We start from the raw sequence: 16843 nt of genomic DNA, 5'->3' as shown, positions 1-16843 counted from the left end.
CCCAGCCCTGGGACCATATTTCTCCCTAGTCCAAAGACCCTATCTCTGGCAATAACTCACGAGTGGGCCCCAGCAGGGCAAACTATCTCTTCCTGGACCTCTGTAGAATTTCCCTTGTCATGTACTGACTCCCGCAGTTACCCAATACAATCCAGATCTTAAGCCATTGACCTCAACTCCCAAGGCTACCTTGGACCAACAGGATGGCCGTGCTAGCAGTGAATCACACCTGTGCCCAAGGCACAAAAACTGTGTGTTCCTTCCCACCCCCACCAACATCCAATCAGCATACTTGCCATGTAATGTGCTAACTTTTTCTACGTAAGCTTTGGCACCACTCCTGTTAGGTTACCAAGTTCCCTAAGGAGTTCTGCCCACCATATTAGCATTACAGTAAACTTTTTGCCACTTGACTGGAAGGCTGCTTCAGTTCATGAATTCTTTCCAGATGACTCTGCCCTGAACCCCGGTATTTTGGGGTTCCTGAACCCCTAAAACTGCATCAATTTCATTACTAGCCAGTTGCTAAGCCTCTAATTCACTGTTTCCCTTGCCCTGGGCCTCAAAGGTAACATGGCCCTTAGGATTTCTGCTTCTTTTTCAATGTGTGGCTTTGCTGTTACTCCCCTTTCTGCCAACTACATCCTGCACAGGGGGGCTGGCACTGCTCTGGCCTCGCTTCCTTTCTCTCTTTTCTCCCTTCACATCTAGCTTTGATCTCACAATTGTCCAATGTTTGGGGTCCTGTTCCTTTTTTTTGTTTGTTTTAGTTTTCAACATTCACTTTTATAAGATTTTGAGTTTTTAATTTTCTCCCCCTCCTTTCCTTCCCCCCTCCCCAAGATGGTGTGCAATCTGATATAGGCCATACATGTACAATCATGCTAAACATATTTCCACATTAGTCCTATTGTAAAGAAGAATTAGAACCAAATGGAAAAACCCCAAGGAAGGAAAAAGCAAACAACAAGAAAGGAAAAATAGGAAGCTTCGACCTGCATTTAGACTCCGTAGTTCTTTCTCTGGATGTGGATGGCATTTTCCATCATGAGTCTTTTGGAATTGTCTTAGATCCTTGCATTGCTGAGAAGAGCCAAGTCTATCAAAGTTGATCATTGCACAATGTGGCTGTTATCGTGTACAACGTTCTCCTGGTTCTGCTCACTTCACTCAGCATCAGTCCATACAAGTCTTTCCAGGTTTTTCTGAAGTCAGCCTCTCATCATTTCTCATAGCACAATAGTATTCCATTACATTCATATACCACAACTTCTTCAGCCATTTCCCTAATTGATGGGCATCCCCTCAATTTCCAATTCTTCGCCTCCACTAAAAGAGTTGCTGCAAATATTTGTGGGTCCTTTTCCCATTTTTATGATCTCTTCGGGATATAGACCTAGAAGTGGTGTTGCTGGATCAAAGGGTATACACAGTTTTATAGCCCTTTGAGCATAGTTCCAAATTACTCTCCAGAATGGTTGGATCAGTTCACAACTCCACCAACAATGCATTAGAGTTCCAATTTTTCCATATCTTCTCCAACATTTATCACTTTCCTGTTTTGTCATATTGGCCAATATAATAGGGTGAGGTGTTACCTCAGAGTTGTTTTGATTTGCATTTCTCTAATCAATAGTGATTTAGAGCATTTTTTCATGTGACTATAGACGGCTTTAATTTCTTCATCTGAGAACTGCCTGTTCATATTCTTTGCTGGGCCCTGTTCCTTGACCCAAGAGGCAGTCCTTGGCAATCCTCCATAGTCCTCCAGATGATTCCTCCACTTACAAATGATCAGTGACTCCACATTTTGAGCAATTTGGGCTTTAGGAAGATCACCTGGGGCTCTGTTGAGGGAGAGGGTGGAGGAGAGTGGGGACCAATGGGGAAGCTACAATTCAGGTGGGAGATGAGGGTGGAGGGGGAGGTGAGCAGAGCTGGATGGCAGGCTTTGGGAGTCATCAGATGTTCAGAGGTAAGAGTTGAATACTTGAGTGGGACAGGATGTAGGTGAAAGGTCATGGAGGCTGGAGTATATATAATCTACATATTCACAGATAGGTGTGAGGACTCGGTCAGCAAAGCTGCAGCTTAGCAGATAGAGAGGAGGGTGGATCCAGGAGTGTGCACCAACAGCCTGAGAGGCGGGTAAAGTTGGGTGAAGGGTGGGCAGAGATCCTGGATTGTCTGAAGGCAGCCCATAAGGAAGGGGACATTTAAAGGGAAAAGGTGCTGGAGAGATGGATGCCAGGCCTGCAGAAGGAGAAGGAGAAGGGCTTCCTCTTCTGAGATGAGAGGATGGAGGCTGGGGCTGGTGAACTCAGATGGGGATCTGGGCAGGAGCCTGACGAACAAATGAGAGCAGCTTCTGTCACTGAAGTATGCATGGGGTAAGCTCTTCCACCCAGAGGGCAAGGCCGGGGGCGGTCCAGGTGGTTTGAGAAGTTGGTCAGTCTAAATCTGCCCATTCAGGGGTTCTGAACCTTGAGTCTGGGAACTTGGTTGGTTTTGCTTGTTTGTTTGGTTTTTAAAGCTATTTCAGGATAACCGGCTTTCTCTGTACTCCTGTATTTGGCAGGGGATGAGGGGGCACACTTAAGACCATGATTCTGAGCAGGGTCCCCTACGCTTCCCCTGCCCCCCCAAGGAGTCCCTGATCCACACAAGGTTAAAACCCCTGCTCTCAGAAGACAGGACTCCTGAGCTTCCCTCCCCAAACAGCATTGAATCATTCTGTGCTCTCAGGTCAGGAAGTGGCAGAGGAAATTCCACTGCTGCCTGGCCCATGTTCTCACCACGAAGCAAAGAAAGGAGCCAGAGGTGGGTTTTATTGTCTCTAACTGACCATTAGCTGCCCCCTGGTGGGGGCTCATCTGCCCAGCAGCTGGGCTAGACCTGGGGGGCGCCTTGGGTTGGGTAGTCTAACATCCCTTGTGTTACAGATGGGGAAACTGAGGCCCAGGGCGAGGGAAGGGCTTGCCAAGCGTCATGGAACAGGCAGGTGCAGAGAAGGTGATGCTCTGCCCACTTGACATCTGGAGCTCAAAGCCCAAATTGGGGGAGGGGGGAGAGGGGTTCTATTGCCAGAGAATCCCCAGCTTTCTAGTTAGTAGCACTCCGTCCCCTTGAAATTACTTGGAGTTGTTTTACGTGTATGGATGTTACGCTCCCTCCCAGTAAAATCTAAACTCATTAAGGGCAGGCGTGGGGTTTTTTTATTTTTCCATTTTCTTCTTTGTATCTGTAGTAGCCCATCTGGGTACCCCCAGCCTCATATCCGCAGGGTCAGGGCTCCTGAGCCAGCCCCCTCTTTACCATACTTCTAGGAGGCTTGAGAGCTTGCAAGCAACTTCTCGGCAGAGCTTCCTTGGGCCCCCATTCTAGGAGGCAGGGCCTTTTATTGTGCCCATTTTACAGATGAAGGGGGGCACGTGTATGTATGTGTGTGTGTATTGGGAGGGAGTGGTGATAAGAGCGTAAAATGAGGATCTGAGCCCTCAGAGATCTCGCAGACCCCTGTGGTTGGGGAGAGAGAAGAGCAGTGAGCTTAAGGACAGATACTTAGGGATGTCTTCACCCAAATAGCTGGCTAGCAAAGCCTGGCTTCTCCTGGAGTCCAGGGTCCAGGAAGGGATGGAGCAGGTTGGGTCTCCCTGTTCCCTAGGAGAACCTAGGGTTAGGAAGTTGCAGGGCAGGTCTGCATTCTGTCTCAGAATCTTCCCTGTGGAGGGCCAGTTGGGGCCTTCAAGGGCCCATCCTAACTGCCCTGGAGGCAGGGAGGTGGGAGCAGATCGTTTCAGCCTGGGGGGAAAAAAGAATCTGAGATCTGAAAGGAAGGCTGAAGGGGTGGTGCCTGGGAAATAGCTTGGCATGAGCTCCTGAGGCCCTCAAGCAGGAATTTGGAGAAGGGCCCAGCCTGGAGGGGGCCTTGGGAGCTGCGTGATTTATGGGGGAGGAAGAGGTATTGGGGGTTCTTGGTGAGAGAATCTGTTGCTGAGCCCAAGGAGCTGTCCCAGGGGCACCAGGTGCTGAAAGAGAGGACCCGGTGCTGTCCCATGAGGCTGAGCACAGTGGGGCTCCCTCTGTCCTCCATGCCTGGCCTTCTTTCCTCATGGGGGCCAGCATACCAGCCCAAGGAAAGCATGACGTGGGTCTTTAGGACTCTGTGTCTAAGTTCCCCCATGCCCACAAATGACATCAAGACCCCCCCCCCCAAAAAAAAGACCAGTCCAGTTTCAAGACATCCTAGAGAAGCGCACAGGATTTTGGAGTCGGGAGTCGGGACCCAGGTTCAAGTTCTGATGTGTCTGTTTCCTTGCCTGAAAAATGAGGCCTTTTGAGGGAGCTGATTTCTCAAGTGTGACTAAGTAGACCATTCTTTTGGGGAGTAACTCGGGAAAATGCTTTGTTTGGCATGCACTCGGCGTAATGGACTTTGGTGTGGACGCCACTCAGGCATTGGATCTGGGCCAGCTTTGACTCAGACGCTCTCCATTTAAATGCATTTTGTTCCCCTCACCAAATACGGCAAAGGGCTAACGGCCCACCCTCTCACCTCTGGGCTTCTCCCTCGCTGAAACATTTCTTTCTGGCTGTAGCGTGTGGTGGCGACAGTGTTGCTGATGAGTCATTTTTCATGTCCGACTCTTGGTGACCCCTTTGGGGTTTTCTTGGCAAAGATATTGGAGTAGTTTGCCATTTCCTTCTCTAGCTCATTTTACAGATGAGGAAACTGAGGCAAAAAGGGTGAAATGATTGCCTGGGGTCACACAGTTGGTCTGTGTCTGAGTCCAGATTTGAATTCATACAAATGATTCTTCCTGACTCCAGACCCAGCACTTTATCCACTGCACTCTTCTTAAACATACACATTGTCTTTAAGAAAGACTAGGTGTTCCTTCTGGGCTTCCCCTCCTGCCTATGCTCCTAAGCTGCCACTGGTATTCACTTCTATTTTAATCTGCCAACCTTTAAAAAAAAAAAGGTAATTTACAATTAGCTCAAGGTAAAAACATTCATTAAAATAACATAGTAAAAACAGTAGCAATGCTATAGCTCCCCCATAAACTTGGGGCACATTCTTCCTCAAATACACATCAAATCAGTGAGAAAACCCGGGATTTTTCCTTTCCAAAAATGCAATTTACTAGGAATCTTGTGGCATTTACATAGAAAAGCATAAAACAGGAAAAGCTGGCCAGAGGAAAGGAGAGATATAGAAAACAGTGCCTGGCATACAGTAGGCACTTAATAGATGCTTATTGATTGATTCATTATTGAAAAAATGAGGTGAGGAAATATGAAGAGGAAGGGGATAATTTCAGTTGGGGTAATTGGGAGAGATCTCCCAGGGATGGTGGTACCTACCTGGGTTGGAATTTGAAAGATGGTCAATCAATCGGTCAACAAACACTTTAAAAAATTCTTTTTTAATTAACCAAAGTCTATTTTCTTTCCCTTACACCTTCCCCACCTCCCAGACTGGAAAAAAGAAAATTAAAACCCTTGTAACAAGTATTCAGTGTCTAGGAAAACAAATATCTGCTTTGGCCCCACCCAAGCACAATCTTCCTCCATCTGGCCCCCTGAGTTTATCACCTCTGAGGAGCTGAGGAGGGAGTTTTATCATGGGCTCCTCATAAGACAGCTGGTAGCATAATGGATAGAACTCTGGCCTTGGAGTCAGGCAGACCTGAATTCAAATTCAGTCTCAGGCAACTAGTAGCAATATGACCCTAGGCAAGTCATTTAACCTCTGTTTGCCCCAGTTTCCTCAACGGTAACATGGGGATAATAATAGCACCGCTCCCAGGGTTGTGAGGATCAAATTCGATCATATTTGTAAAGCACTTAGCCCAATACCTGGCACATAATAGATGCTTTATCACTGCTAATTCTCTTCTCCCCTATTGCCTCAGATTACTTTACATGCATTTTCTTACACTTGAGCCTCAGGACAACCTCATGAAGGAGGGAGTACAAGTATAATGATTTCCATTCTACAGTTAGTGACTTGCTCAGGGTCTCTTGGCCAGCAAGTGTCAGAGGCCAGATTTGAACCCAGGATCCTCCTGATTCTAGGTCTGGCCCCTTTTCCACAGCCCTCTCTGACAGTTGGGGCTGGAGCAGGTAAGAATGGGGGAAGGGTGTGGCATGCATTTCCTGAGATCCTCGCCTTTGATGGGGTGTCTGGCTCCCTTCAAAGCTCAGCGACTTGAGGGTCAGCAATGGGTTTGGGTTTGAGGTGGTTGTCAATACATTTTACCATCATGGCCCCGCCAGCAATATTACAACAATGCTCCCTCCCCCTACACGTGTAAATTGTGAAAGCCTTAGCTACTCTGATCACGGCAGTGATCCAAGATGGTTCCAAAGGACCCATGGTGAAAAAACTTCTCTGTCTCCAGAGAGCTCTGACAGACTCTGAGTGCACATCAAAGCAGACTTTTTTCTCTTTTCTTTCTTTTCTTCCCCTGTCTCCCCTTCTCCCTTTCTCCCCCTCCTCTACCCCTCTCTCTCTTTCAATGTGGCCAATATGGAAATATTTTTTGCATGAGTGCCCATGTATCATCAACATCATTGCTTGCTTTCTCGATGGGTGGGGCAGGGGCCAGAGGGAGGGAGGGAGAGAATTTGAAACTCAGTTTAAAAAAAAATGAATGTTAAAAATAAATTAATTTAAAAAATTAAAATTCTTGTTGGATTGGCTTCATTTCAGGCCCCAGGTGTGGCCCAAGAATGGAGTGAGTTCCCTGTCACTGGTGTTCTTTCAGTTAAGGGCAGTCTGGATTGTTTGGGAGATTTCCTCCGTACTAATTGACTAGATGGCCCAAGCTCCTTCCAGCGCCCAGTGAAAGTTTGTCCGTCCTCCGAAGTCCAAGGAAGCCGCTATAAAGTACGCAGATTTCTGTTTTCCCCTCCCCATTTCTCATCCTAACCAAAATCAATCTTCCGTCTATTTACTGGAAGGCTCTTGTTTTCAAAGCCAGATGGAAGATGAGAAAATGGCTTTTCTTTCCCCCCCACCCCCCTCCCTTCAAGATTTCAGACATCGAACATCACATCTCTGGTCACATGCGGGGGAGATGTTGCCAAGAGGACGTCTTCAGGGCTATATTAAAATTCAGAACTTGGCCAGCCCTTCACCCAACAGAGGAGGAAACTGAGGCCCAGCATGGGGTTTATGCTGTGGTTTTCCTTTCTATCATCCTGAGAATTGTTTCTGTTCTTTCTACCACTTTCCTGGAGGGTAACAATGGTGACAGAATGGAAAGGATATTGGGCTTGGATTCATGAGAGATCCTTTACTAGATGTGTGACCTTGGGCAAGTCATTTGACTTACCTCCTTTTCCTCAGGTGTAAAACGAGGAGTTTGGACCAAAATGTCCTCTAAGGTCTCTTCCAGCTATCGATCTATAGACCTATAAACCTGGGTGACCTTGAGCAGTTTCCTTCTAGGGATGACCCTAGGTCTCAGTTTCCTGATGTATCAAATGAGGGGAGCTGAATTTGATGTCCTCTGAGGCTCTTTCTGGCTCCATCATTGACCCTCTGATCCTAAGTGAGACGATAAAAGCAAGATAAAGGCGATGAGGGGATCTACCCCACTGAGCTCCCTGGGGGACTAGGGATGGAATTACATAGGCCCTAGGACCTATTCATATGATCCCCTAGAAATTTAGAGGGAGACCAGCAAACTTGATAGCTTTCTTGGGAAATATGTCTTGCCCCTGTCAAATAGTGGGAGCTGAACACTGATGAATGGGACCTGAAATGAACTTGGCCACTTACTAGTCAGGCAACTGTGGGCAAATCATTGCCCATCTCTGGGCCTTAGTTTTCTGATCAGTAGAATGAGGGGCTTGACCTCTCTGATCTCTAAGGGTCCTTCCATTTCTCAAGCCTTAGGACCTTGGAGAGATCTATAGGGGACGTTCAGGAGGGTAAGGGCTTCTCAGAGCTGCTCATCCCATCTACCTTTGGTGTCCACCTTCACCCAACTCTTACCTGGCTCCAAGAAGCTGTAGCATGCACAGCCGCCACACCCCAGGAAAACCATTTTGGCAGACAGGCTAAACCAGGCTGAGGGTAAGCGACAGGCTGCTGCTGGTGACTTAAAGGGATATCTGCCCCAAGCACGTGAAGACTTCCCCTGGTGGAAAGGCCGACGAGAACATTGGTTCCAACAGCCACAAAGGCAGCTGAAGGAGGCGCTGTGGAGCATTTAGAGCTTGGTCAGGCCTGGAAGAGAGAGCGAGGACAAAGACTTTGTGCAGCTATGCATTACTTAAATCCAATGTGAGCTCAAGTCAAGCCAGCAACCTCGTCCCCCTGGACTCTTCTCTTCCTCAGTCCCTTCAGCAGGTCTTCAAATGGCATCTCCTAGAGGAAGCAATGACTACAGTTAAAGGCTCATTAAGCTCTTAAGCCAGGAGCTCAGGGTCCACAGGACACAGCATCCCAAGAGCTAGAAGGGCATCCAGGCATGAGCCACATCTGGGCAGGAATCCCCTCTTCATTTTCCGCACACTGACCATCCACTTTTTTTTTATAAATTTATTTTTAGTTTTCAACATTCACTTCCACAAGATTTTGAGTTCTAGATTTTCTCCCTATCTTGTCCCTCTCCCCACCCCAAGATGGCATGCATTCTGAATACCCCTTCTCCTAATCTCCCCTCCCTTCTATCTCTCCCCACCTTCTCTTATCCCCTTCCCCTTCAATTTTCCTGTAGGGCAGGATAGATTTCTATACCCCATGGACTATATACTTAGTTCCCAGTTGCATGTGAAAACAATTTTTTTGAACTTTTGTTTTAAAACTTTGGGTTCCAAATTTTCTCCCTTCCTCCCACCCCACCCACCCTCATTGAGAAGGCAAGCAACTTGATACAGGTTATACATGTGTAGTTACACAAAACACTTCCATAGTAGTCATGTTGTGAAAAACTAAGTATATTTCCCTTAATCCTGTCCCACCCCACATTTATTCTATTCTCTCTTTTGACCCTGTCCCTCTTTAGAAGTGTTTGCTTCTGATTACCCCCTCCCCCAATCTGCCCTCCCCTCTATCATCTTCCTGCTCTCTTGTCCCCTTCCCCTGCTATTTTCCTGTAGGGTAAGATAAATTTCCATACCCAATTGAGTGTGTATGTTATTCCCTCCTTAAGCCAAATCCTATGAGAACAAGATTCACTCATTACCTCTCACCTTCCCCTGTTTCCTCTCCACTGTAAAAGCCTTTTCTTATCTGTTTTATGTGAGATAATTTGCCCCATTCTACTTCTCCCTTTCTCCTTCTCTCTGTATAATCCTCTCTCACCCCTTAATTTTATTCTCCTGATATCACCCCTTCATCTTCAACTCACCCTGTGCCATCTGTCTATCTGTCTATCTATGCCTACGTATAATTTTTTCCCTCCAACTACTCTAATACTGACAAAGGACTCATGAGTTACAAATATCATCTTTCCATGCAGAATGTAAACAGTTCAACTTTAATAAGTTTCTTATGATTTCTCTTTCCTTTTTACCTCTTCATGTTTCTCTTGAGTCTTGTATCTGAAAGTCAAATTTTTTTATTTAGCTCTGGTCTTTTCATCAAGAATGCTTGAAAGTCTTCTATTTCACTGAATGTCCATTTTTTTCCCCCTGAAGGATTATGTCAGTTTTGCTGGGTAGGGGATTCTTGGCTGTAATCCTATCTCCTTTGCCCTCTGGAATATTATATTCCAAGCCCTGTGGTCCCTTGATGTAGAAGCTGCTAAATCTTGTGTTACCCTAATTGTGTTTCCACAATACTTGAATTGTTTCTTTCTGGCTGCTTGCAATATTTTCTCCTTGACCTGGGAACTCTGGAATTTGGCTACAATATTCCTAGGAGTTTTCCTTTGGGGATCTCTTTCAGGAGGTGATGGGTGGATTCTTTTAATTTCCATTTGGTCCTCTGGTTCTAAAATATCAGGGCAGTTTTCCTTGATAATTTCTTGAAAGATGATGTCTAGGTCCTTTTTTTTTCATCATGGCTTTTAGATAGCCCAAAAGTTTTTAAATTCTCTCTCCTAGATCTATTTTCCAGGTCAGTTGTTTTTCCAATGAGATATTTCACATTGTTTTCTGTTTTTGCATTCTTTTGAATTTGTTTTACAATGTCTTGATTTTTCATAAAATCACTAGCTTCCAATTGCTTCATTCTAATTTTTAAGGAAGTATTTTCTTCAGTAAGCTTTTGGACTTCTTTTTCCGCTTTGGCCATCCATTCTTCAGCACTGGCAGACCCTGAGTGCTGGGGAGCTCACTCCCTCCCAGGGCAGCCCATCCCACTTTCTTCCTGATTGGGAGGCACTTTTCCCTTCTGTTGAGTGGACATTGGGTTCTCTCTCTGGGCCATTTCTCCCTGCTCTTTCTGGTTTTGCCTTTTGAGGCCAAGAGGAACAACCCTAATCCCTCTTTCATATAACCATTCAGATACTGGAAGGTGGTGACCATACCACATCCACCCTTCCCATCCAGCTTCTATTCTCTAAGCTGCACATTCCCAGTTCTGCTTCCTTGTCTTCTCATGTCACAGTCTCCAACTTTCTCCCCACCTTCATCACCCTCCCCACTGGAGCCTTGCCAAAATATGGTGCCCATAGAACCAGACCCTCATCTGGTTGTTAAGCACTTTTTACACCTTCCTCAATGGGGGCTTATAAAGAATATCTTTTGTGAATAATAAAAAACTGACGTTATGACCTACAGACATTTTACCATTAATTTGATCTTGCATCTCTATAGGTGCAACTCACTTCTCAGAAGTGCCTCTTATCTCACTCCCTAGAGTATGCCTTGATTTTTAAAGGGCTGCCAGGGGTGTGGTCAGTGCTTCAAGCAGCCAATGGCTAGCTGCACTCTAATTCAGTCAAGCTTAACTACACAGATAGGAGAGGGAAGGAGTTTCTCATTGTCTGTAACCTTCCTCTGAAGACTTGAAATTCTATCTGCTGGGGTGGGGGGAGGGGAGAAGCAGTTGGTCTAGGCCATCCTGATCTTGTCCCTTCCCCACTGTAAAACACATTGAAACCCTTAAAATGTCATTAGTTGTTGCAGGTGGTGTGGTAAATAACAGAATCCCAGCTATAATTTTATGTCGTGAAAAATGTCTCTTGCCTTAGCCTCTCTGGCAGTCTTTCTTCACCATGTGAATTCTTTTACAGATCCCCCGTTCTTCTCCAAAGCCTTTCTCTATGGGTGGAGATCATGTCCAATCAGCTCATGTGCATGCTGAAGTTTCTCCGAGGATCTACCAACCAGAGGATGTGCGCTCTGTTCGCTGTTACTTTCAAGCTCATGTTCCTCGTCTCCATCATGGTCTACTGGATGGCAGAATCCAAATACAAGGACCAGCTACACAGCTTGCCTCTAGAGGTTAAGTGCCCCCTTGTCCTTTCTTCACCTCCTCCTCTCATCCTGGGTGAGCCCCCTACCCCTCCAGGGGACATCTTCTTTGTGGAAACCTCTGATCGGACCAATCCAAGCTTCCTCTTCATGTGCTCGGTGGAGTCAGCCTCCAGGACTCACCCTGGTACCAGGATTATTGTCCTTATGAAGGGACTGGTTGGTAGGAACTCCACCCTACCCAAGCACCTGGGCATCTCTCTGCTGAGCTGTTTCTCCAATGTGGAATTCCAGCCACTGGACCTGATTGAACTTTTTGAGGGCACCCCTTTAGCCAGCTGGTACAGCTCCCTTCACCAAAGATGGCAGCCATACCTTCTCCCCATCCTTTCAGATGCTGCTAGAATAGCCATCATGTGGAAGTTTGGGGGGATTTATTTGGACACAGACTTCATTGTCCTTAAAAATTTGAAGAACTTCACCAATGTCCTGGGCACTCAGTCCAAGTATGTGCTGAATGGGGCCTTCCTCGCCTTTGAGCCCAGGCACAAGTTCATCCAGCTCTGCATGCAGGACTTTGTGGATCATTATAATGGCTGGATCTGGGGCCACCAAGGCCCCCAGCTCTTGACCCGCGTCTTCAAAGAGTGGTGTGGGAGTAGGAGCCTCCAGGATCGCCAAAGCTGCAAAGGGGTCCAGGCCCTGCCCCGAGAAGCCTTCTACCCTATCACATGGCAGAACTGGAAGAAGTACTTTGAAGCCATCAACTTACAGGAATACGAGACACTGCTGAGTAAGACCTATGCGGTCCACATATGGAATACAAAGAGCCAGAGCGTCAGCTTTGAGGTCACTTCCGAGGTGCTGCTAGCAAGGCTGTATTCCCAACACTGCCCTATGACATCAGAGGTCATGAAAATGTATCTCTGAAGAGCTGAGGTGGACTCCAGACTCCCTGCCCTCTCAAAAAAGCATTGGCTCGACACTATCCACCATCTTTACAAAAAAGGAGCACCTGGGATGGAAGGCCCATTCTGGCTAAAGAACCTGTGATCTTCTGTGGGTAGAGAGTTCTGACTGGGCTGAAGGCGGGAAGTGTCGGACGGTCCTCCCAGAGTGTCTGCTCTACATGTTCTGAGGTGGTAGCCATCCACCAGTTAGGACTGTGGGCATCCAAAAGAACAGAATGGGGGGGAAAGGCCATCAGCCTCGAGGCAAGGGAGGTGTTTGTCACCAGAGACCAGAGAATGGATGCTGGGATGGAGACTTCAGGGCAAATGAGGCAGAAAGTACCCAAAGCAGGAAGACGTTTTTGATAAGACAAGAGGGAGAAAAGGTTGTTCATGAAGTCCAGGAGGCCCAAAGTTTCTGGGTGGGGGGGAGTTCTTTCCACTCCCCCAGGTCTCTCTCAATATTGAGATGAACGTGACTTCTTCAGCTCTTTGAAGACTGGAAGCAGGAGCTCATATGTTGGGGGCTTGAGCTTTGGAGAACCTCAGGGGGAAAAGCTCTCTGTCTTCTCCCCTATCCTCCTCCCACCCCACTTTGTCCCTTTCAGGAATGGACCTGAATCAACCATCATGGGGTCAGCCACTGACTTGGGGGGGTGTCTTGAGAAAGGCATTGAGAGGAGACTGAGAAAACCCCTAAAATATTCCCTCTCTCTGTTCCCCCTCCCCACATATCAGGTAAGACCAGGAGGGGAAATATAATAATACCAACACATCTTTTGACATGGTTCCAAATTGTGTTATGTCCATGATCTCATTAGAGCCTCCAGATCAGTCAGGGAGGCCAGTGCTTTATTAGCCTGATTTCACATGGAAGGAAAGCAGGGTTGGAGGGTTATGTGTCACTTGTCTGGGGTCATAGAACTAATAAGTGCCTGAGGCAGAATTTGAACCCAGGTCTTCCTTCCTCCAAGTCCAGTGCTCTTTCTGCTAGAGAGACACTACAGACGTTAGCCTCCTGGTAGGGGTGTTGTTACAGGATGCTGGCACCCTTCTTGCTAGGAGGCTCCCTAAGCTTGGTAGATGTTTCCCCCCAACTTCACTCTCAGATCTTCCCGGAAGCTCACTGAGTAAAACCAGCCTCGTGTCCCCCAGGGGCCCACTCACTCTGCTAGATTCAAAGAAAAGGCTGGATCAAACCCAGGGCATCCTGAGAAGTCTCCACCTCAGCAGATTGTCTGAGCAGACAAAGGTTGGTCGGCTAGAAGGAAGTGCCATTCCCCTGGATCTTGCTGGGAACAGTGACTTTTGGAAACATTTCCTTATTTGGCATTCTCAGTCCGGAAGTGGCTCTCTAATAGTCAAGCACTCATGTAAGTGTCCTTGAATGCCTGGATGAGAGGCTGGGGTGCAGCCATTGTGCCTACCTGGCTGGTCTCTAAGCTTGCAGTGGGAATGAGGCCAGCAAAGCCCCCTAGCCTCCTGAACCATCTGCCCATGGTCTTCACCAGGGGCTTCTCAAGAAGATTTCTCCATGCTGTCCCTGAGTCTCCTTTCTAACTTCCTGTTTTAAAATTTTATTTCTATTTACATTTTAATAGATGCCTTTTGCTTTTTAATGATAGGCAAATAGGAGGGAGACAGATTGCTGATCTGGGGACTAGGAACTATCCCCTCTCTTATGCTGGCTGTGTGACCCTGGGCAAGTCATTTTAATTAACCCCTCAGTGCCTGTATCCTACCCCAAACTCTGTAAGTGGCAGAGGGTCACTGTGCATTGCCTTGTCCAGGACTTCCTATGCCAAGGAATTCATGCATCTGGCCCCTATCATCCATCCTGGGTTCTGCATTCTTCATTGGCTGTTTTTCCCAATCTTTCCCTCTTTTCCTTTCTCCTTTCCCTCTCCCAGAAAGCCACCCCTTATAACCAGGAATGAAAAAGAAAGAAGAAAAAACTACTAGTAAAACAAAACCAGCACACACCAATCAGGTCTGATTTTTCTATTTCCTCCTGATCTACACCGAGGGTCTCCTGTGCCCTGCAGCACCCACCCTGTGAGAAGCTAAGGATGCCCTGCTGTGACCTTGCCTGCCCTCTAGCTTCCAGGGGTCTCTCCTGAGGGGTGACTGTCAGGTTCTTTGGGGGCTGAGCTTGGCCTTTCCTGTCCCAATTCCCAATTCTGAATGTCCCAGCTGTGTTAGTGTGTTAGAGAGAGAGAGAGAGAGAGAGAGAGAGAGAGAAAAAAAACATCCCAAAGCTTAGGAAAACCAACTCTTGTTAACTACTGGAAAGAATTAAGGTCTGCCTTCAGAAGAAGAGAAGTCAACCCAGTTGAATGAGTCTCTCCAGGCTGCCCAGAAAGAGAGCCAAATGGCCAGGACCCTGATTTGGGGGAACATGGAGCTATGGGTAATAAGTAACCCTGTCCATCTTGTAATCTGTCCCTCTTGACTACACAGTCTGCTCCCCCACGAAGCTGAACCAGGAAAGACGATATCTAACAACCTTTGTTATTGTAGGGAGGTAGTGGGCTCTTTTTCCCCTCCTGCCCCTCTTCCAAATATAGCACATGGCTGGGGGCTGATGATCTCTGATTTGAAGTGGATGAGGACCTGCAGAATAGCTTGAACTTGGTTGCTTTTCTATGGAGAGTGTCTCAGGCATCTGTGTGATATACTTCACTTTCTACTGCTAGGTTTTTGGGGGACAGGAGGACAGATGTGGGGTGGAATCAAGAATATGACTTCCCTACCCACTGTCGAATGGGAAGGAAGCACATGGAAACTTCATCATTGTTAGGAAGTTTATCAAGTTGCACACCTGTCCCTTGCCCTCTTCACAGATTACCTGGTGGAGGAGGATGGAGAAGGATTAAAGGGAGTGAAGGAGCCGGCTAGAAGAGAAGGGATCCAGATGAGAGCTTTCCTCACTAGATCCGTGTGAGTTCCCTGCTGCCATGTTTCATCCCCTGCCTCTAGGACTTTGCCCTGTCTTCATTCCTGTTCATCCAATATCAGACAGCTTCCCCTTTCTCTTCTCCCTCAAAATGGAGGCTAAACCCAGCAGTTTATTTCCCGTTCTTGATTATAGCTAAGCAGCTTTGGTTGGTTTACAGGACAGGAGGAACCTGGAATCTTCCAGATTCTTTCTTTCTTTCTTTCTTTCTTTCTTTAAATTTTTCTTTTTAAAATTTTTTTTTTCCATGTGCTTTTGAGTTGAAAATTTTTCTCCCTTTTTCTCCCCCCCACCCTCCCCAAGACAGCGCACAATCTGACATAGGCTTTACATTTACATACCCATTAAACATATTTTCACTTTAGTGAAGTTGTAAGTAAAAACTAAAACCAATAGGAGGAACCATGAGAAAGATGAAACAAAACTCAACAGAAGGTTAAAAATAAGTGATAGCAATTCGACTTCCATAGTTCTTTCTTTGGATGTGGACAGCATTTTCCATCCCGAGGCCTCTGGAGATGTCTTAGATCCTCATAATGCTGAGAAGGGTTCAGTTTAACATTCTTAGTCATTGCATAACGTGGCTGCTATTGTGTACGAAGTCCTCTTGGTTCTGCTCACTTCACTCAGCATCAGACTATATAAGTCTTTCCAGGTTTTTCTGAAGTCAGCCTGTTCATCATTTCTTATAGCACAATAGTATTCCATTACATTCATATACCACAACTTGCTCAGCCATTCCCCAATTGATGGGCATCCTCTCAATTTCCAATTCTTGGCCACCACAAAAAGAGCTGCTATGAATATTTTTGTACATGTGGGTCCTTTTCCCATTTGTTTGATCTCTTTGGGATATAGCCCTAGAAGTGCTATTGCTGGATCAAAGGGTATGCACATTTTTGTAGCCCTTTGGGCATAGTTCCAAATTGTTCTCCAAAATGGTTGGATCATTTCACAACTCCACCAACAATGTATTAGCGTTCCAATTTTCCCACATCCTCTCCCACATTTATCATTTTCCTGTTTTGTCATGTTGGCCAATCTGATAGGTGTGATGTGGTACCTCAGAGTTGTTTTGATTTGCATGTTTCTAATCAATAACGATTTAGAGCATTTTTTCATATGACTATAGATGGCTTTCATTTCTTCATCTGAGAAATCTCTGTTCATATCCTTTGACTATTTATCAATTGGGGAATGGCTTGTGTTCTTATAAATTTGTCTTAATTCTCTATATATTTTAGAAATGAGGGCTTTATCAGAGAGACTGGTTATAAAAATTCTTTCCCAATTTTCTACCTTCCTTCTAATCTTAGTTGCATTGGCTTTGTTTGTGCAAAAACTTTTCAATTTAATGTAATCAAAATTATCCATTTTGCTTTTCGTAATGTTCTCTATCTCCTGTTTGGTCATGAATTCTTCTGTTCTCCATAGATCTGTTAGGTAAACTATTCCTTGTTCTCCCAGTTTGCTTATGGTATCAGCCTTTATACCAGATTCTTTCTGAGAGTAAGCCAGCCCAGCTCTAACTAGCCCTTCATGGCTGCACAGTGCTCAC

The 16843-nt window shown here is 46.2% G+C and overlaps 1 protein-coding gene across 1 annotated transcript; it reads left to right on the top strand.

The window, feature by feature from the left end:
• Positions 1-2085: 2085 nt before the first annotated feature.
• Positions 2086-16078, top strand: A4GALT (alpha 1,4-galactosyltransferase (P1PK blood group)). Its single transcript, XM_020982785.2, has 2 exons — positions 2086-2390; positions 11199-16078. Exons 1-2 carry the CDS (start codon positions 2299-2301, stop codon positions 12307-12309), a joined length of 1203 nt encoding a protein of 400 aa, XP_020838444.1. The 5' UTR covers positions 2086-2298; the 3' UTR covers positions 12310-16078.
• Positions 16079-16843: the final 765 nt, after the last annotated feature.

Source organism: Phascolarctos cinereus, unplaced genomic scaffold (assembly GCF_003287225.1).
Source record: "Phascolarctos cinereus isolate Bilbo 61053 unplaced genomic scaffold, phaCin_HiC Scaffold_1;HRSCAF=81, whole genome shotgun sequence".
NCBI classification, from domain to species: domain Eukaryota; kingdom Metazoa; phylum Chordata; class Mammalia; order Diprotodontia; family Phascolarctidae; genus Phascolarctos; species Phascolarctos cinereus.
Note: the sequence above shows the minus strand (reverse complement) of the source record. Positions and strands in the feature narration are given on the sequence as shown.